Here is a 22,310-nt window from a genome sequence, read left to right on the forward strand (position 1 = left end):
ACGGTTTAGCAAAATGTATAATTTGGAAGATCATACCGGTGTTATTTGACTAAAACATGACATGTTCAATGATACCTCCGCTTGCTTATTAGGAATATACATCGTATGGTGTTAAAATCAGCTCCATACGTCTTTCCAAACTCTAGTAATGAATAATTAATATAATTGGCGGCCATTTTGAAATCCAAGATGGCCACCAAAGTGCAGATTTCCTATGTAACAATTTCCGCCTGCTTATTAGATATCGTATGGTGTTAAAATCCTCTCCGTACGACATTCCTAACTTGCGTTATCGTCAGAATAGATAATGCCAGCGGCGGCCTAAGTCATTTTATGCCTCTTTACATTTATTTGTTGTAAACTCGTGGTGGATGATATGTTTTAGTTTTTGAGTTATTTTTATAGACAGATAAACGGTGTAGCACAATGCATAATTTGGAAAATCATACCAGTGTTGTTTCACTAAAAAAAGTACAAGTCTAATAATAAAATATTGAAAAATATATGATTTTTTTTCGATAATTGATTTTTATAATAATTAATCTAAAACAAAATGCTTCATATTATTTTTTATTTAGACGGTACACATCGGACGTATATTTAGTCGTCAACCGCACATCGATAGCTAGTATAGAAGTCCAGATACACGTGCAACAATGTACCCCACCAAATGGGCATTTTCGAGCTGGGTGGTTTCAAAGATGGCGTCCATCCGGGCACTAAGCTACCGTTCTCAGATGTGCATCACACCTTTTCTGACACTTGAGACATTGGTCTAATGGAAAATCATAATGAGAATTACTCCCCCCGCCGGAGCATTACTTTTGGTCTGGCTCAAGGACTACAGGCGGTTGGTACTGTATATATACACAAAGAATTAAGTTAAGCACCCCTACACAACGAATTAAGGTAAGCACCCCCTAATATATATTCTTTGTGTATATGTATACATTGGCATATATTCTAAGGTATGTGAGATCAAATAATGATTGGTATGACATTAGCAATTATCCATTGATGAAATTGAGTGATCAAAGTGAAAAAAAGTGATTGGTTGAGTCAGTGATCCGATCACGTGGGTCCTACACACGTTATTGACGCAAAGATCGCTAGAGGTCTTCTCAGAACAATGACTGTACGTTAGAAAACATAAACGTCATCCACACTGTCCGTGATGGACCTATAGCTCCATACTTAAATTGAGGTGAAAATATGCCTAAAATTCCCAAAAAATTTCACCTTAAATTATTCAGAATAAAATATTGAAAACGGCATGATTGTTATGTTTTTATGTGACCATAATATCACTTCTCCAGAAAATATAGCAATATCATGGGTATATTACACTGTTTTGACGACAACAAACTTGTAATGTGCGAGGTTGTAAAAAAACGGGGGGGGGGTGCTTAACTTAATTCTTTGTGTATAGTACTATAAGCATAAAGATGTAACTGCTGTTACGATTATAGAGGTAAACAAAGTATTCATTGGATAATAGCGCTACATAACGCCACTGGAAACGTCCCCTACTCCTCTAACGCTCCGTAACATCTGGACATAGTGTTACGGATTCGTCACTTCCGTTGTTGGGGTTTTCCTCCACTTGACATATTTCTGATATTATGTACTATTATTATCTTCAAAAGGTTTAGTATTCACGAACAGTTATCAAAAGTTTAAAAGGTTAACTTAAAATGATACAGGAAACCGAACCGGAAGACGAGGAGGAGAGGAGGAGGAGGGTAGCGAGAAAAGTCGGAGAAGACGCGTGACGTCGAGGCTCCGTAGCGAGTGTTCTACCGAAAGTCGCGAGGGAATTTTGAGTTCCTTGAAAGGACATTCGGCGATAGGAATTATCGCTGGAATTGAAAAATCTGCGGTCAGGTTTGGGCGCTGAGATTGACGAATCCTCGCCTAGTCGCATCGACTCAAGTAAGAGCCGTCGGCCATTTTGAACCTCGTGCTTCGGACACCTACAAAGGTTTTGCTTCGCGTCAGCTTCACCCCAACATCCTACCGTCTGTCAGGGATGTGTGTGCAACCGCTTCAACCGCTTCTTCGCAAACGTTGCAGTTTGCTGAGTGAGCGGTGAAGGTGCTCCTCTGGAGGGCGCCTTGGTACAGTTTCGGCGGGGCGATCACCATTGCCAACTGTACGCGATTCGGATCTCGACTGGAGAGAGATTAGGGCTTCGACTGGATATCGTTCTAGCGACCGCTGGAGCGAATCACCTTCGCCTTGGAAAAGGTTATAGAGACATTGAGGAGTGTCCTTTTCACTCGCTGGGAGCGCAGTGAGTTATCTGACTTTAGTGATTGTACCATCCTAAGCGATAAGGTGTATAGAGTGCACTCTTAATTGCCAGTTGTTGTACCGTTATTCTTGTGATTTTTAATACAATATCTGTTCATATCTAATCATTGGTGTGGCTTCACTATTGATTTCTAACACAGAATAACATATTTTTCTGCCGGGGCTCCTCTCGGGGTTCAGAGGTTTACCGAGACCAGGAGATCATTGAGGAACCCGTAACAATAGTAAGACATAACCACCCGCCCCTCCCCACCTCCATACAGGTGCACAGTGACCTGCACCACACCAACAGGCATATGAACATGAAGGTGATGACAACTTTCCCCAAAAATGTTGTTTTATTCTGGAATAAACAAAATCCAAAAAGGATCGGAATTCATTCAAGCAGTATGGAAAGAGCAATAGAGCGTACAGAACCGACCACAAAAAATGCCAAATTATTAAAACGTTGTGGAGAGGTATTTTCATCGCAGGATAATAACCTACCAAGTGTTCATACCGGTAGAATGAGTGAGTACTCAAGGGAAAGCAAACAGAGAAAACGGATGTTTAAAACGCTTTGAAGCAAAACCCCACATTACATGGAAGACGGAAAAAAAAAGCATTGTTGTTGTTATTCTTGTTAAAAATAACATCCCCTTCCCACACCCTTAGCCTTTCTTCAGCATCCATCCAGTGAACTACGCTCATTTTTGTGAAGTTAATGTCTGTTAAACACGAGTGATAGACGTCCTGCTAATGAACCTGTGGCCAAAATGGCCAGTGATCATTCCCAGGAATAACCAGTGTTGACGATAGAATCATTGGGGGGAAGAGGATCCTGCTCCATCCTCCTCATCATCCTCCTCCTTGCAATAGGCCACTCCCCCAACCATTTTCCTCCCATTTCATCACCACAAGTAACCCATCCACAACCATCGACCATAGTCAGTGAATACAGTACAGTACTGCACATGACTTTACATATTACTTTGTCGTTATTACCTCCGCCACCAAAGGTGGATGGAGGTTATGTTTTCACCCCCATCTGTCTGAACAAAATATCAAAAAATTGTGGACGGATTCGGACGAAATTTGGCAGAGATGTAGCGTATGTGACAAGGACGAAATTATACGATTTTGGTGAAGATCCGGATTCGGCTACTAGAATTTTTAAAGTGATTCTTCACCATTGGGAGATCGGGCCAAAAACGATACAGAGCAGGATATCTCAAAAAGTTAGATGGATTTGTACGAAACTTGGACAGATCGTGTGTGTGACAAGGAATAATCGATTCAATTTTGGTGAAGATCTGGATCCGGATCCGGCTAATATAATTATTTTTAAGCGATTCTTCACCATCGAGTGATATGGCCAACCAGGTGGAGGTATGCTCACTACTGAGTGCCGTTTTAGATTATATTATGCTTTTACTTGTTCTTTTGTTTGTTTGGTATTTTCTGATTTGGATGTCATGAATGTAAATTTACAAAAATATGCTTTTTGAAGACTTAAAGGTGTTTTCAGTGCAAAAAACCCCAAAAAAAACCTTTTGATTTGGGACATCAAATGTCTTTTACATCAATTTAAATGGGAAAAAGTTTCCTACAAGAATGTACTGTATTATAAAATTGTTGAGAAGTTTGCACTGCTATGCTAAATCAAAGCTATTTAGCCAAATTGGCCTCCTGATAACCAATGACACCTCAGAAGCAAACTGCTTGGCATCGAGGCTTGATCAATGTGCAAAATATATTCATGTACCTTGGAAACTTAAAACGTGTTCAGGATGCCGGCAATAACTCGCTTACTCTTTGTAAAAGACACGGGTATCTAACATCCAGCAAGAACTTGGCTGGTGCGCCTGGCAGGACTACATCCCTGGTAAGTGGTAAAGATGGAGACGTACGATTAGGATTGAAAGAGGTGGATGAAATGCAATTGGTGAGTGCATACTCTATGTATTGGATAATTTTGCTACATCTGAGCGGACTAACGTTTAATTGCTCAAACCATCGACAAACATTACGGCCAACAATTTCTGTAGTGCGTTTTGAATCAATTTATTTCAGCAAATATCACTTCACAATTTTTATTCATTTATGCAATTCAATGTGTTAAACAATAGATAAGTCGATTCTGAGTACAAGTCAAGACCCAGACTTCCAGGGTTAGGGTGGGAAAGGATCTGGGGGGTGGGGCTCACGGCTCTCACCTTTGCAGAAGATCTCTCCTTCCTTGTCAGTCACAGTAGTCGACTCAAGGCCTTTCCCACACTTGGCACAGCGGAAGCAACTGCGGTGCCAAACCTACAAAGGCAAATTGCAATTCTGCCCAACTGGTGGGGATGATTCATGTTGAACTAGTTTCAATAACCCCAAAACAAAAAATAATTTGTTAAATTTCATACTACCAGTCTAACCTTGCCAGCTGCTATGATCTTTTCAGCAGCATAAACTGAACTGTTGCAGCGTGAGCACTTTTCTGCCCCTCCAAAAGCCTGGACAGTCTTAGTTGTTGACGAGCGAGATGCATTGCCACTGCCCCATGTCTTTGTCCTGCACACAATCAAGGGTTGGAATAAATATATTTTTTAAAGAATAAAAAGGCTCATTCTTCAAACCACCTATTTCCCAAAGAGGCAGCATAGCATTTTTACTACAACATGGTAAATGACTACATCAGACATGGTCAACTCTTTTTTTTTTTTTTCAAAGCATTCCCAAAGATTAAAAAAAGTTTCAATCAAAAAAAAAAAATTACGCTTTTTTTTTTTTCTTAAGTAAATCTAATTCTCTCCATTGTATTTGGATGTTTAATTTCCAAATTCCACTTTACACATTACATTTAAGGAATTTGCATTATTAAAGGGGGAATTAAACATAAATCAAACTTGAAATTACTGGAAAGTTCATAGAACATGTTACCCATCGCAGTGTTCCAGTATCTACTTCAAATCAAATAAAATCATGATTTTAAAGATCATTAAAAAAAAAAATCCAGAAGTTTAGCGCTATTGAAGCATTCTTATACCTCCATTATTCAACATGTCCAAGTACAGCAAAACTGGAGGTTCTTGGAAGCGATAAGGTGATTTGTGTTCTACAGTGTTCAAGTATATAACTCAATTTAAATAAAATATTGTAAAACTAGTGTAAAAAAAAAAAACCAATTACAGAATTTACCACAGTTGACGCAGTGTCTATTACACCACCCTACCTAACACAATACATTAATTATTCATGCCAGTTGTATATGTGTCCTTTATATCCTTAAAAACAGCAAGTTTTCTGTTTGGAATTATTTTCAATTTTGTTTGACTGCCAGAGACAGTTAGCAAATTATCTCACTCCTCTGCACATGCGCGATCACAACAAATTCGGAGCCAAAACAGCAAACTTGTCTTCCTATTCATGTTAAAAATATAACATTCAATTTAAATAGTTGTTTCTCGATCATAAATTGATCTTTGTAGACCGTACGTGAATGAAGTGCTTAACCGCACTTTTCGCATTGTGTGTGCAGGGTAATAAAACGGTGAAAATGGCTCGTGCTTTGGAAAATAGCTTTGGTATTTACCATTCAGTGAAAAAAGGCATTAAATATTTTTTATTTTTAAACTTGAGGCGAAGCTCCAACTTTTGACCCTTGACGTCACGGTGAGCATACAAAGAAAACTTGAGGCCAGCATCTTACTATAATTCACCAAATGTCTGTCCGTCCGTCCGTTCAAAGGTACCGCAAAAATGGCTCAACCGATCGCAACGATATTTTGGGTGGGTATTCCTGGGAACCCTGGGAGTAAAATAGGCTATATTGTTTTTCCAAGTTTTCCAATTTTCCCAAACACTATGGAATAGTATTTACAGATATGAACAGTGATGTGGCTTTTGTTGAAATTCTACAAATACTGTTTATTCTGTGTACCAGGAGAGAGTAGATCGACTCCTGACAAACTCTTCCTATATAAACGTGCAGCTCCAAAGTAACATAGCAGCGTGTGCAAAGCGACTGAGAAACAGGTGTAGCGGCCGCTTCCGTGTTACAGAATTCAATCTTTTTTTTCAAAATGGGCACCATGTACTGTTTAGATTTTGATGATTTGCGTGTGATACGATTCAACGGATGTTTATATGAATCGTTTAAAATAAAAAAAAGCCTGCAATTTCTGATATTTTGCCTTTTCATTTGGGCTTCCCAATTGAAGCCACACCCATGGGGCAGGTACCGTTGCTAGTTGAAACAATGTGACAAACTCAATCGCCAGTTAACTGTCCCAGTCCAAGCACGTTGATGAATGGTATGATAAAGGAAACTGAGGTGATAAAACCTACACTTCCATCTTGAGTCCAACGAAAAAAGGAATAGTGAGCTTTCAGGAAGGAACAACGACACATTCCAAATTATGAGTCGGTGGGTTTGGGTCTGCAGATGATACTGCTTCATGCAGTTTTTGATAGTAGAGTTTGTGAGCACAGTGGCATGCACAAATGGGTTGGAGTTTGGACGTATTGACACGGTTTAGGGAAGTGGCTGCAATTAATTCTGTATATTCGAGGATAATTAAAGCTTGGAATGGAATTTTTATTGTAGAACATGTAAAATTAATAGCTCGATGATATTTTATGCAATGACATCATCTACGCTGAGCAAGTTATACAGGATGCGACAGCGTTGGATAAATCATTCTGGATAAAACCAAAATAGCAGCCAACAGTTATGTGCACTGTTGAAATAGTTACACAGCCAATATTGGAAAAACTCTGGATGAAATCCTGCACAGACAATTATACATGAAATTGCAGAAGAATTATGGCATTATTGTAACTGTGGAACAGATCATCCACACTCACTTGAAATTCAGTTATATTGATGTGAACTGCATACAAAAGACCTCACGTTTGATCAAAATATAACTTGTCTTTTTGAATATTGCAATACAATGTGGAGATAATTTTTTACCTTTGCCACCAAAGGTGGACTGAGGTTATGTTTTCCCCTCTGTCTGTCTGCGGATATCTCTCAAATAGGATATCTGAAAAAATTATGGACAGATTAAAAGAAAACTGTGAACAGGATTGGCATGTGGCAAGGACAAATCAATTAGATTTTGGTGAAAATCCGAATCCATATCCGGATACAATCATTTTTTTATTTTTAAAGTGATTCTTCACCATTGAAAAATGAGGCCAAAATGATATATAGCATGATATTTTAAAAAGTTGAGGACGACTTGACAAAACTCAGTAGATTTGTTAGTTAGGTGACAAGAACAAGCCGTTTCGATTTTGGTTCAGCTCCAGATCTGTAAACTATCAGTGGGTCACGAAATGCAAACTGCTCAGTGGGGCGGAGGAATGTGCTCTACCGAGTGCCGTTCTAGTTCAAGACTGAAATTTTCAATGTGGATCCATGATTAAACATAAATCAAAGCAAGTCAGCAGGGAGCAGTTCTCACTACAAAATAAATGAATAAATAAGTAAATTGAAAGTTCAGCCATGAGCTTGAAAGCATGGGTTGGGAAGTTCTAAACCTCCCATACAGTTCAGACTTCATCTTGTAATTTGAAACGTATTTAGCCCAGTCAATGAATGTCTGGGTAGCATAAAGTTTACGAATAATGGATATCAAAACATGTCCTGGAATGACCACAGGGAAACTAGAACAATAGGAACTGCAGCACTTTAAAAAGTAGACCCACCAGATAACTTGGTAACAGGCCCATTTGGTGTAATTTATATTTACATCAAGTTACATCATCTTACATAGTTTATGCAACATGTACGAGGGGAATCCAAAAAAGAAAAAAAAGGTTTCTTTACAATGAAAGATAATTCAATGGGAAGACGGTCTTTCCACCAGCATTCTATGTCAACCCTTTTACATGTTACAAAAATCACATGAAAGATAATGAGAGAGAGCGAGAGAGAATATATACAATACTAGAACGACACTCAGTAGAGAGCATACCTCCACCAGGTGAACAGTTTATGTTTTGTATCCTAGAGTAGACCAGACAATCACAATACAGAATCACATTCAATCAAAATAATCCGTCCACAACTTTGAGAGATCCTGATTTGTATCGTTTTCATCAGATCAGAAAACATCAGATGCTTCAAACTCAAGTTATGGTCTGCAAAATTATTTTCTAAGTAAGCATGACCATTGACCTGTTGAACTCCAAAATTGAATCAGTTAATCTTGATTACAGTCCATACTTGTGCAGTTTGGTTGAAATGCTTTCAGTAGGTCACAAGCTATCATGGTAACAAAAAATAATGGATCGACAGAACCTAAAAACCTAATGTCTGGCCTTTGCTACAAGATTGAGGCTCACGCGTCCGATACCTACTGAGGTTGTGTTATACCAAGATGTGCTCCAGTATCCATATTCAACCCTGCAGCTCCTCCTCCAAATCCATAGCCTTTGGGACCATACTTTCGTGAATAGCATGATTTGCAGTATATTTCCGATTCATGTGTGGCTATGGTTGTGCTGTCCAGGCCCTTTCTGCACACCACTGCAACACACAACCAGTGTCAAAGGTCAGTTTGTCCCCATCTGCAGGATGTGACCCACCAAAGTGAGACCAAAGCCTATTTCAATTAAATCAAAAATAAAATAAAACAAGTACAGATATTCAAGTACACCGCCGCCATGCCAAATAAATAAACAACATCATCCAGCGCAGCATTGCCGGGGCACCTTAGGAGCCCGGCGATACCGCCATGCAGCACAGACGGTATTGGGCAGGAGAATGAATGAATGAATAATAATAATAATAATAATGCATTTATTTTATATAGCGCTTTTCAGGAAGCCCAAAGACGCTTTGACAGAGTGCAAAACATAACGCATAGCAAAACATAAAGACAATTGCAAAAAAAGAAGAATCAATAGGGAAATATTCAAAGCACAAAGGAGGGCGAAGGAGAGGAGATAGTCAGGGGTTAGATGCTGTGGGTTAAATGTTGAATGCAGTGTTGAACAGGTGGGTCTTGAGTGATGTTTTGAATGTGGTGAGTGAGGAGGAGTCTCTGATGGTGTGAGGTAGCGAGTTCCAGAGGGTGGGAGCAGCGATGGAGAAGGCCCTGTCCCCCCAGGATCTAAATTTGGTCCGGATGGGGGGGGTCAGGAGGTTGGTACCAGCAGAGCGGAGGTTGCGGGTGGGAGTGTGTCTGGAGAGGTCAGCCAGGTAGGATGGGGCCAGGTTATGGAGGGCTTTGTAGGTCAAGAGGAGGATTTTGTACTGGATTCTCTGGGAGATGGGGAGCCAGTGAAGCTTGTAAAGGACGGGGGTGATGTGGTCACGGGTCCGGGAATGGGTGAGTAGACGGGCAGCGGAGTTCTGAATGTATTGGAGTTTATTGGTGATTGTTGAGGGTGAACCATAAAGGAGGCTATTGCAGTAGTCCAGACGGGAAGTGATGAAGGCGTGGATGAGGGTTTCTGCAGCCACAGAGGAGAGGGATGGACGGAGACGGGCGATGTTTTTCAGGTGGAAGAAGGCTGTCTTTGTGATCTGTTTAGTGTATTTGTCGAAGGAGAGGGTTTGGTCAAAGATGATGCCAAGATTCCGGATGTGAGGGGAGGTGGACACTGGGAAACCGTCGATGTTGAGGGCAAAGTTATGGGTGGACTTGGTGAGCGTTTTTGGGCCAATGATGATTATTTCAGATTTATCACAGTTAAGTTTGAGGAAGTTGATTTGAAGCCAGGATTTTATTTCAGTGATGCAGTTTGTCAGGATAGAGTGGGTGGCGGTGGAGATGGACTTGGTGGAGATGAAAAGCTGGATGTCATCGGCGAAGCAGTGGAATTGGAGACCATGACGGCGGATTAAGTGACCGAGGGGGGACAGGTAAAGGATAAAGAGGAGGGGGCCAAGAACTGAACCTTGGGGGACACCTTGGGGGAGGGGAGCAGTGGGGGATTTGCAGTTATTGATGGAGATGAACTGACGTCTGTCAGAGAGGTATGATTTAATCCAAGAGAGGGCAGTGCCGGTAATGTTAAAGGTGGTTTCAAGTCGGGTGAGGAGGATGGTGTGATCGATGGTGTCAAAGGCAGCGCTGAGGTCGAGGAGGATGAGAATGTTGAGGTTGCCAGCATCAGAGGAGAGGAGAAGGTCGTTGGTGATTTTGAGGAGAGCAGTTTCAGTACTGTGGTTGGACCGGAATCCGGATTGGAATGTTTCATACAGGTTATTGGCAGAGAGGTGATGCTTGAGTTGAGTGGCTACAGCGCGTTCCAAAACCTTTGACAGAAAGGGTAGGTTGGAGATGGGTCTGAAGTTATTTAGGGTGTCAGGGTTTAGTCCAGGTTTTTTCAGAATGGGGGTAACAGCAGCAATTTTGAGGGATGGTGGGACGATGCCTGTAGACAGGGAGGAGTTTATTGTTGCAATGATAAGTGGAGAAAGAGCAGGAAGGGAGGCCTTGACAAAGCTGGAGGGGATGGGGTCAAGAGTGCAGGTGGCAGTTTTCATTCCGATGAGGAGTTCAGAGAGGTCAGTAGGGGAGACTGGGGAGAATTGAGACAGGGGGTGGCAGGATAAGGGGGGGCAGGTGGTTTGAGGGGGAGCGGGTGCGGCGGTGGTCAAGCTGTTGTAGATGTTTTCAATTTTGCGTTGGAAGAATGAAAGGAAGGAGATGCAGTTGTCTATTGTGAATGACTGGGTGGTGGTGTTCAGGGGGCTGAGGAGTTTGTTTATTGTAGAGAAGAGTGCTTTTGGGTTTCCGGAGCCAGAGTGGATAATTTGAGAGTAGTAGGCGGAGCGGGCGCGGGAGAGGGCATCTTTATAGTGTTGTATGTGGTCCTTGTAGGCCTGGGAGTGAACTGTGAGACCTGTTTTATTGCGGAGTCTTTCAAGTTGGCGAGCACGAGTTTTCATTAGGCGGAGCTCAGGGGTAAACCAGGGAGCAGAATGGGTGAAAGAAACTGTTTTGGTTTTTATAGGCGCAATTTGGTCAAGGCAGGAAGAGAGAGTGTGGTTGTAGTAGTCAGTGAGGTCAGAAGGGGTGTGGAGGTCAACGAAGGGAGAAGTGGACATTTTTTCAGAGAGGGTCGATGAGAATGAGGCAGGTGAAAAAGCGTTTAGCTTACGGAAGTTGATAGTGCGATAATGCCTTGGTGCTGGGGTGGGGATGTTGATGGTCAGAGTGATGGCTAGGTGGTCAGAGAGAGTGAGGTCGGAGCCAGAGAGATGGTGCAAAATTAGTCCAGTAGAGCAGACAAGGTCCAAAATGTGACCACGGTTATGGGTAGGAAAGTTGACATGTTGAGTGAGGTTAAAGCAGGTGAGTAAATCAGTGAAGTCAGTGGTTAGCGTGGAGTCAGTGGAGTCCATGTGGATATTGAAATCACCAAGGAGGAGGATTGAGGGGGAGAGGGAACATAGCTGGGTCAGAAAGTAGGAGAAGTCAGACAGGAATGATGGGTGTGGTTTGGGAGGGCGGTAGACAACAGCCATGACTGACTGTGTGTGACCAGAGAGTTTAAAAGCCAGGTGTTCAAATGATGGAGCAGATGAGATGGAGATGAGGTTGGTCTTGATGTCTTGTCGGTGAATAACGGCAATTCCACCACCTCGGCCCTCCGAGCGTGGTTTATTGATGTAAGAATATCCATTGGGTGTGGTGAGGTTGAGCGTGTAGTAGTCCAGTGGTTGTTGCCAGGTCTCAGTGAGACAGAGAAAGTCCAGTTTATTTTCCAGGATGTAGTCGTTCAGGATGAGGCATTTGTTGTTGAGGGACCGGGTATTGAACAGGGTGAGCTTGATGTTGTTTTGTACGGCGGGTATGAATCCAGGTGATTTGGCCAGGGTTCGCAGACAGGAGGTGCGATTTTGTGCGGTTGTGACCAGGTGTGTTGGGACGATGAGTGGGAGTGCGCTGAGCCGACCAGAGGATGGGGATGGAGTGACCTGATTGTAAATAAACAAACTTACGACCGGAGCCACGGTGAATGTACCTGGGTCGACGCAGGAGTCCATTCGATCTGATTGCAGAGATGCATGATGGGGTGGAGCGGGTTTTAAGCAGGAGAAGCCTTGCGGCAGAGTACCGCAGAGCCATGCCAGCAGGAGCGAAGGCAAAGCGAGCACGCGGCCAAGGGTGAGGAGGCGAAACAATCGACACAACCAACGGGAGTGGGCCCGAGGAAACAGCGATGGAGCCGAGCAGGTGAAGCCCGGAGCAGCAGAGCAGAGCCGGGACCGCGCAGAGGAAGACTCAATGGCCATAAATCCGCCACGACCACCAGGAAAGCAAGACACGGACAATGGTCCAGTCAGAGAAGCGGCGAGCAAACGACGCCAGCGTCCTCTCACGACCGGACCGGAAAACGGAAGTGAATGGTCGTTTTAAGGCCATTTTCCCCGCTAGAGTGGGGGTTAGCCTTGCGGGCCCCATGAGCTCATGGTTCCCTGTTTGAGGCAATGTTTTTATGGCCGGTTGCCCTTCCTGACGCCAACCCTTGGTCGCCTCTTATGATGCGCAGGGATATGGTGTACCTATTCTAAATCGGGGTGCACACCGTGATCATTCATCCCAGCAAGCTGGTACTCAATTTGCCGACCTCGGAAGGATGACAGGCTGAGTCAACCCCCCTGGCGTTAATTCAACGATCGACCAGGATTCGAACTCAGGATCCTAGGATCCCAAGCCGGCACCCTAACCGCTAAGCCAACACCAGGTATTGGGAAGGAGAGGCGTACAATAAATTGATTGATCAATTGCATAATTTAAATCAATAAATAATAATCGCAAAATAATTTCTTAATCAATAGGCTAAGAGCATACCTCAACCACCAGTGTTTCATTTGAAGCTGCAATTTTTTTCAAAAAAAACAATAAGTTTTTGAAATTAAAGAAGTCATTAATCGAAAAAATTAATAAAACGATTAATTGACGAATCAATAAATCAAAAAGATCCTTCGTAGCCACATCTCTTGGTCACTGTCATGTCCTAATATCAGCTTCCTAGCTCAAAAGGTGCCTTCAGGAGATATTGCCCAGATGAGAAAGAAAATAAATAAATGATTAATAACAAAAATAAATAAATAATAATCGTAAAATAATTAAACTATTAATCAATTGGGTAATAGAATATCTAAACCGCCACCATTTCATTCGAATCGAACTTTCAAAAAAATTAAGCAGGTCATTAGTCAAATAATTAAATGCTATAATTAAAAGATAAATTGATTAATCAATAAATCAAAAATAGCCTTTAAAGCCAAATCACTTGGTTATTGTTGTGTCCAAATATCAGCTTCCCAACTCAAAAGTTGCCTGAGATGTTGCCCAGATGAGAAAGAAAATTAAAAAGTACTTAATTAATCGATAATAATTAAATAACTCCTCAATTTATTGATTTATTCAAAAAAACAAAAAATACATTATTTGACAAAGGACTTGGCTCACTATTGTGCCGAAATTTCAGCTTCCTGGCTCAAAGGATGGCTGAGATATCACCCGGACTAACAAGAAATAAAGAAAAAGAAAAAAAGAAAACAAAGAACCAGAGTGAAAACTGAGTACTCCCTTTCACCGCGCGTCATCGCCAGGCTCCCTTCAGTGCCCGGCAATGACGTCATGTAGCACCTGGACATGGAATATGAAAGGAGCGGTGTACAATTAGTTTGTAACTAGCCGAAACCCGTGGAACATCCACGGAAGGGAGGATGTGGTGTATGGATAGAGTGTACCATTATGGATGGCATAGGGGATTTGCTTGTCCGAGTAAGAGTTAGGAAGAAAGATGAGAATGAAGAGTGCGTATATGAACGATCGCCGACACCAGCACAAATGCATGCTCTGGATTGTCCACTCTGGACGGCTTGCTTTCGCCTTCGCCTGTCCAATCAGCGGACGGCTTGCATCTCCTTCGCCCAGCAGACGCCAATACGATGGCGTCGTAAGATGGCGTCGTATCGGCAGTTAATCGGATGCTTTTGGGCCCCAACGTCGGCTAATTCAGATTTTTCGAGTATGGCTGTACGTGATAAACAAAGAGCGCGGTTCGTAGATCGTAAACCCATTAGTGCCGTGGGCATCCGGTCACTGGGTGCGGCGTAAAAGGGATAACAAAGTCGAGTCCTTACGCTATTATTATATAGATGGTATCCGTCTGTGGTCAAACACAGGTTAAAATTGCTGTTAAAAAAGGATTATGTGGACATTTAGTAAGTTGCATCGATGTCGGTCATGTACTAGAAATGGAGATGACACTGGACAGCAATCTTGTTTGGCACCTTTGCCATCATGTGGCATTAGAGCAGTCAGTTCAACAAATTTCTAATGGGAGGAAAACCTAATTACATGGCGATTGTCATCTTCACAGTGAAAACCTTGATCCTGGACACGAGATTGCTGGAGATGAGGTCCCAAGAAGCTGAGATGTTCCACACATGGAGATTCCACAATGCTGTGTAGTTACGATTTATTTCACCACATGGGGGATTCAGCATGCATGCACAGTTCCAAGAGGAACTTGACTATGCTGGAAGATGATATCCCAGTTCAAAATGCATAGCAACTCACTCTAATGAATAATGGAGGTGGGTGCAGAGGAAACTATCAAGGAAAAAACAAACAAACAAACAAAAAAAAAACACAGAAAAAGCCGATCAGCATGCTTAATGTAGACGGTAATGGTTCCAACGGCTATTGTAACATGTGAAAACTGGGAAAAGGACCGAGGACGAACAGAAGAGTTGGGAATAGCGTGTGGTGAGAGCATCAGGAGGCAAGAGTCAGGCTGGTTTCACAGGCTGGACAGATGCGCCAATGGCGCTTTGCTGCAGGCCATCCTTCAGACTCTCTCTTTCTTACACACACACACACACACACACACACACACACACACACACACACACACACACACACACACACACACACACACACACACACACCACGCATTAGGACAAACGCTCTTGTAGGGCTGAATTAGCACATGTGGAATTTAGGCTGGGCCAAATCGGAGGTGATTTTCCTAATTCAATGTAATTTACCTAAAAGTTGTGAGTGAGTATCAGGAACAAAATCATGAAAAAAAAATTCAAAAATATTGACGTTTTACGGTCAGACAGCCCGTTACCATAGCAACAGTTACAGACGACTCAAAAAATGCCTATATTGACGATTTCTCAAGCTGTGTTTGACCCCCAGAGTTGATTCTGGTACCAAAAGATGCAGAATTGAAAGCCAAGGATGATTGGATAGCTTAACAATGTCTGACACAATTCAATACCACTTTTATCCAAAAAACTGATTTTTGTCTGAAATTTCAAGCATATTTATGGGAAAAAATTGAAAATTTTGCTTTTTAATCATAGGATAACCATTAATCAGATTAAATTTACTTTAAATTGTCTTTTACAACCTTGTATTGTCCAGTTTTTATAACTGTTATAACGTTGTTTAAATTTGGCCATCTTCATTTCAATAAAAAAAAGTTAACAAAAGCAGCTTACAATCATTAATTTTAATGCCTGCTTTCGGTTGTTACTGTAACCATTCATCAGGGCGTTCAAGGCGCTCTTGCACACATCAAGGATAGGCGCTCTTGTCTTCGATACAACGGCAGTGAACTCTGGGGTCAAGAGTGGAGTCATAGTAAGACTGGAGACTGAGTTTGGCAGGAGTCTTCTGCAACTGGCGTGTCGGCACCACATCCACGAATTGGTTGGAGGGGCGTCTTGCTCAATAGTGTATGGCCCCACCACAGGACCTAATGAACAGCTGTTCAAGCGACTGCTCAACACTTGGAGTGAATTGGACCAGGGCAACTACACATTGGTCAAGGTGTCTGCTCAACAGAGAGAGCTGGCTGGCCATGTACATGCCACCATCACCTTCCTTCAGACGTGGATGGACAATAGCACAAAGGAGACTTCGACACGACTACCTGGAGCTGGCACACCTCACACTGCTGTTTCTTGGAGGGACTGTCCCCGATGGTATGAGGACCATCACTATCAAAGCTCCTGGGGCATTCCACCACGCCCGTTGGATGAGCAAGACTTTATACACTATAAAGGTGGCACTCTTCCGTCGGCAGCTGGGAGATATCTACACACCCGAAGAGCTGGAAGACAACCAGTCTCGCTGCATTCATGTCAGTCTTCTACACTAAAGCGTGGTTGACATGTACCAGTGCTGCAGATGCACCATCTAACGACATGTACCTGATGAAGAACCTCCTCAAGGCTGAGGCCAGTATCGCAAAGAATCCAACAAAGTGGCCTGCCAAATTTCTGTCCTTTGTGACTGTGGCCCGAGAGAAGCTACAAAACCATTTGTGGTACCTCTCAGAGAGATTGGTCTCTTTGGCACTCTTCTCGGACAGAACGTCATCTGACAAGCAGACTATGAGAAGGGCTATGCTCAGGTACCATGGGACTGCACATAACATGATACAGGAGATGCCAGCCTCACAGCAATTGGGGAGTAAAGCCCTCAAAGACTTTGTTGGTTACGACTCTTGGAGCATGTTTGAACTCTTGGGTATTGACTCCAGTTTTGTCAAGCTCCCCGTTGCACAGTGGCCCACCTCAGACAGCTATCGTCATGGCAAGGAAGTTGTGGCCAAACTCCCAGTTGTCAATGACGCAGCAGAGCGGACACTTGGACTCGCCACAGATTTGAACACTAACAAGGCCCCCAAATCTGAGGCGCAGCTCCAGGCTCTATACAGGGTTGTGAATGGCGTCAGGGAGAAGCTGCATGGACTGGCAACATCCACTGAGGTTGTGACTAAGAAGTCATTGGCCTCCATCTATCTATAATTCCAGTAATCTCTGTGTGTGTGTGTGTGTGTGTGTGTATGTGTGTGTGTATGTCTGTGTGTTTGTCTGTGACAGCTGTTTCTCGACAACCACGGGTCCGATATACTTGAAACTTGCCAGGTATATTGCTGGGGACCCGAGGATGTGCCTTTTCAACGTTTCATATTAATCGGACAAGTAGTTACCGAGCCATGTCCAAAAAACGATTCAACCAATTCAACCAATCAGAGAGCAGCGAGTTATCACGTGTGCCGAACGTGGCGAACAGACTCTGCCTCGGACGGCACATTTGAGAGCGTATTCATTTATTTCACGTTGGCAAACTATGTTGCCGCTATGTTGGCGTTAAACTATGTTTTAAAACTAATTAAAACTAATTTGCGATTCTTTCGCTTTCCTGCGCGTTTGTGCACGCTATGGCGATTTCTTTACCAAACTCCACAAGCCGTTCGCTTTGGACCAAACCATTTCATGTGAATAGAGGGGGGGGGATTGTCACCGTACTCGCAAGCCGTTCGCTTTGGACCAAACCATTTCATGTAAATAGAGGGGGGGGGATATAATTTTAGATATAGATATAGTACGGGCATGCCCTAGTTGATTACAATTGGGACTAGGTTTTTTATTTTGTTATCAATGTTCAATGTCAGACCTTAAATTTGAGACAAAAAAGCTTAATCAATGACAAAAGTTAATTTAAAGTACATTTAATTTGACTATAGCTCTGATTAATGATTATCCTATGATTAAAAAGCAAAATTTTCATTTTTTTTTTCAAACAAATGCCTTAAATTTGAGATAAAAATGAGTTTTTGGGATAAAAGTTGTATTGAATTGTGTCACAGACATTGTTAAGCTATCCAATCATCCTTGGCTTTCAATTCTGAATCTTTTGGTACCAGAATCAACTCTGGGGGTCACACACAGCCTGAGAAATCATCGATTTTAAGAATTTTTTGAGTCGTCTGTAACGGTTGCTATGGTAACGGGCTGTTTTACCGTAAGACGTCAATATTTTTGAAAACAAATTTCATGGTTTTGTTTCTGTTACCCAGCCACAACTTTTAGGTAAATTACAACCTTGTAGTATGAAAAATTGAAAATCACCCCTGATTTGGCCCAGCCTATCAATGTGGATGCACCCCATCCCTCCAATGTTGTGGGGGGGGGGGGGGAGGGGGGGAGGGGTTGAAACGAAGGGACAAACTCTATAACCTGAACAGGCTGAGATTTTCTGCCATTTTTCTCCCTCTCCAAAATAAAGTAGAGCAACGACATTTAGTCAGCTGCAATAGCCCTGGTATATTCATGTGGGTGACTCTCGACAACGCCCCACCCATGCGCGATTGGAGTGGTTATGAACAAAACTTCATGGGATCCCGCCCAGTCTCATGCAGCCTCGAAGATGTTACGTAAACATGTCTTCATGACACTACAAAATGATCATCATTGAACATTAGTCTTATTGTCCCCTGTCACACCACAGAGCGAAAGGGGGACTATGGTTTTTCCCCTCCGTCCGTGCGAGTGTGCGTGAGTAAGCGAAGGACCGAATTCTAATTTAGTGTGTGGGTTGCGGCATATGGAAGTTGCGGCATATGGAAGAACGCTATTGAAAATTAGGTCGCCACGTCAAAATCCAAGATGGCCGCCGCCATGTATGTCTGAACCGTGAGCGGAATATCTTGAAAAAATAAGCGAAGTACCAACGTCTAATCTGGTGTGTGGGTGTATCTAGGCATAAGGAAGAACGATATCGAAGATGGCCGCCACCATATATATATATATATATATCTGAACCTTGTGAGCACAATATCTTGAAAAATAAACGAACTACTAACTTCTAATCTGGTGTGTGGGTGTATCTACGCATAAGAATATGAATGAATTGAAGGAGCTGGGGCTCCCACGTCGATCGGAAGAATGGACGTGACAAAAAGCTGGAATTCATCCGAGTTGCTTTAATCAAACCAAACACTCAGGCACTCTGAAAAGCCCGTTTATCGGGCAGCAATATATATACATATTATCCCGGAGCGTTTGCCCAGGAAAGGCAAGAGGGGGCATTGCCCGGGCGTCCCGACCGAGGCCTGGCAAGTTGAGCGCGGGCCTGCCCGGGCGTCCTGGACGAGCCCGGCATGGTGATCGCTCCGCGTCCTTGATAGGTGCAAGGCGATTGTGAAAACCCAGCGGTAGCCGCTACAGAATGATCGTTTTAAGGCCATTTTTCCCCGCTAGAGCGGGGGTTAGCCTTGCGGGCCCCGTGACAATCATGGTTCCCTGTTTGAGGCAATGTTTTTTATGGCCGGATGCCCTTCCTGTATCTACGCATAAGGAAGAACGCTATTGAAAATTGGGTCGCCACGTCAAAATCCAAGATGGCCGCCTTGGATCTTCCACTTTGTCAACTCATCACTTCACTGACGGGGGACCTCGGCATAATGCTTGTTCCACCTTACAATGCCAAGAGTGTTTCCCAAGCAATATTTTTATTATGACTTCAAATTGGTCTAATACCAAAGATTTACGGATAAAGTATAGAAATGCCAGCCCATAGAAACCCCATCCCATGCCACCCCCTTGTGGGGCCATCCAACTCAGCTTAGACATTCAATAAATTCAGAAGATGTAATTTAACAATCCCACTATCCAAATCAAAAACAACAAAGTAACATCCCCATATTGGCCTCTCAAAGTCTCTTGGCACATTCTGGGAATTTATCTATCCACTTCCTTTATGACGAGTACCTGCTACAAATCTCAGGCAGTTTCCTCACAGTACCTTGCTACGAACAGCTTTACAACCTCTAAATTGTTAAACTCAGATTTGTATTCCATCTGGAAGTGGGAAAGATAACCTGGCTCCTTCAACTATTAAATTAAAGATGTAGACCCTCATCTTTGGCAAGATCAACACCGATGGTACTCTATTTCACATGTCACAGAATCAACTCAACCCAATGTTTTTCAACAGGGGAACGGAAAACCCTTGGTGAAAGGGTGGGGGGTTTGGTTCCCTGCATTACTGGGGGTCCGCTAAGAAAGTTCAACATGTTAATTTTTTTACTGCATACAAAGTCGAGGTTTGTGGAAGAGCCACGACACTAACAGAATGGATAGTTGGATTGTTTCACCACAGTTTTTTTTCCGCTTCTTGCTTAAAATCCAACACACCATGAGTGTCTTGACCACCCAAGCCTGGGGAATTTACGATCAAGGGCTGGTGGGTTGAAGAAGACCACTCATTTTGCATCTTCCGATGCATTGGGCTGCAGAAGGAGTTTCCTCGGCTAGGGGACACAATCCTGAACGGGTCGCCACTCCGACGCAGGATACTCAAATGGCTCACTCTTCCCAGTAAGCTGGTACTCATTTCGCCGACCTCAGAAGGATGACAGGCTGAGTCAACACACTTGGTGTTATTTAATGGCATGACAGAGGCTCAAACTCAAGACACTAAGATCTTAAGCCAGCCACCTTAACCGTTAGGCCAACACCATGCTTATTGGTCGGTCAATTCTCAAAATTCAAATGGTGCTAGGCATAGAGGGCCATACAAATCATAAAGGGGAATATAGGTTTCCTCATGTTATTACCTTAAATAAGTGTTTAACAGTCAGCCTTGCGAAACCCATTTTCAACCTCAAGATGAGAAACGAACCACTCCTCCCCCACCCGAAAATAAATAAATAAATCACAGAAGACAAGGACTCACTGCAGAGGAAGCACCTCCGGTGGTAGAAACTCCCCTCACACTGCACTTCCTCTGCATGGTAAACCTTCTCATTGCAGACACCACAAGGATTTCCACCACCCCACATGCTGCTCGATAATCTTGTAGCCCGTTTCCTGGTGGGTATTTGGTCGTTACATTTTAAAATGCATTCATTTTGACCTTTGCATGAATGGAAAGTGGAATAAGATGAAATTATGTTTATATATAAATAAATAAAAAAACCACCTTTAGAGGCCATTTTTCCCCGCAAGCGGGGGTTGGCCTTTTTCGGGAACCGTGGTAGTTGTTGTTTTTCGGTCCCCTTTTTGAAGCAATGTTTTACGGCCGGATGCCCTTCCTGACGCCAACCCTTTTTGCCGCCTTTAACGACAAGCAGGGAATTACCAGTGAACTGGTACTCAATTTTATATATATTATATATGTTTATATATGATGTTAATTAATTAATTATATATATTATAATTAATTATATATGATGCAAATTTTGACCTTAGATTCATCCCTTTTTCCAATCCACAAATAGTAAGAGTTGAGAAAATCATATTCAAAATGAAGGCATGACCAACTTTACAGGAAGCAAAGGCCAGGCCTTTATAAAATCCAATAAATGTTCTTTGTGGTGATTTAAAAAAAAAACAAAAAAAACACCTTTAGAGGCCATTTTTTCCCCGCAAAGCGGGGGTTGGCCTTTTTCGGGAACCGTGGTTGTTGTTGTCTTTCGGTCCCCTATTTGAAGCAATGTTTTACGGCCGGATGCCCTTCCTGACGCCAACCCTTTTTGCCGCCTTTAACGACAAACAGGGAATTACCAGTGAACTGGTACTCAATTAGCCGACCTCGGAAGGATGACAGGCTGAGTCAACCCCCCTGGCGTTAATTCAGCGATCGACCGGGATTCGAACCCAGGATCCTTGGATCCTAAGCCGGCACCCTAGCCGCTAGCCCAACACCAGGGATACATATGTATTATCAATGTATTATCGAATCAAAATAAATATGTATTATCAATACATATCAATACATTCCCTGTTTGTCGTTAAAGGCGGCAAAAAGGGTTGGCGTCAGGAAGGGCATCCGGCCGTAAAACATTGCTTCAAAAAGGGGACCAAAAAACAACAACAACCACGGTTCCCGAAAAAGGCCAACCCCTGCTTGCGGGGAAAAATGGCCTCTAAAGGTGGTTATATATATATATATATATAATACATGGTACACCAATATCGCAGCATTCAGAAAACACAAGCAGAGAGATAAAAGGCACAAGTCAAGACATGTTCGTTCACATCGTATGCATATTGGACCGAGAACAAATGAAATGGTTGGGGCCCACAGCGTGCATCATTTATTGAAGTTACTACACCGACAGTACTACGATTGCAATTTAGAGCAGGAATTTGTTCAGGGGACAGCGATACTTCATCGACTGGACGGTACACCATATCTGAAAAGCACCGATGTGACAGTGGTAGTTGGGCCGATAAACAA

The 22,310-nt window shown here is 42.8% G+C and overlaps 1 protein-coding gene across 3 annotated transcripts in view; it reads right to left on the reverse strand.

Moving 5' to 3' along the window:
- The window catches only part of LOC137423138 (cysteine and glycine-rich protein 2), a 33,834-nt gene that overhangs the window by 5,747 nt on the left and 5,777 nt on the right, over positions 1-22,310 (reverse strand). For all 3 annotated transcript variants that reach the window (XM_068109972.2, XM_068109971.2, XM_078774664.1), the window contains exons 2-5: positions 20,805-20,938; positions 8,650-8,818; positions 4,716-4,851; positions 4,509-4,602 (exon numbers count right to left, since the gene is read on the reverse strand). In XM_068109972.2, the coding sequence (XP_067966073.2) occupies positions 4,509-4,602; positions 4,716-4,851; positions 8,650-8,818; positions 20,805-20,910 (505 nt within the window). In that variant the 5' untranslated portion in view covers positions 20,911-20,938. The remainder of the gene's footprint in view (positions 1-4,508; positions 4,603-4,715; positions 4,852-8,649; positions 8,819-20,804; positions 20,939-22,310) is intronic.

This window comes from Myxine glutinosa, chromosome 3, assembly GCF_964187855.1.
Source record: "Myxine glutinosa chromosome 3, kmMyxGlut1.1, whole genome shotgun sequence".
In the NCBI taxonomy this organism is placed as follows: domain Eukaryota; kingdom Metazoa; phylum Chordata; class Myxini; order Myxiniformes; family Myxinidae; genus Myxine; species Myxine glutinosa.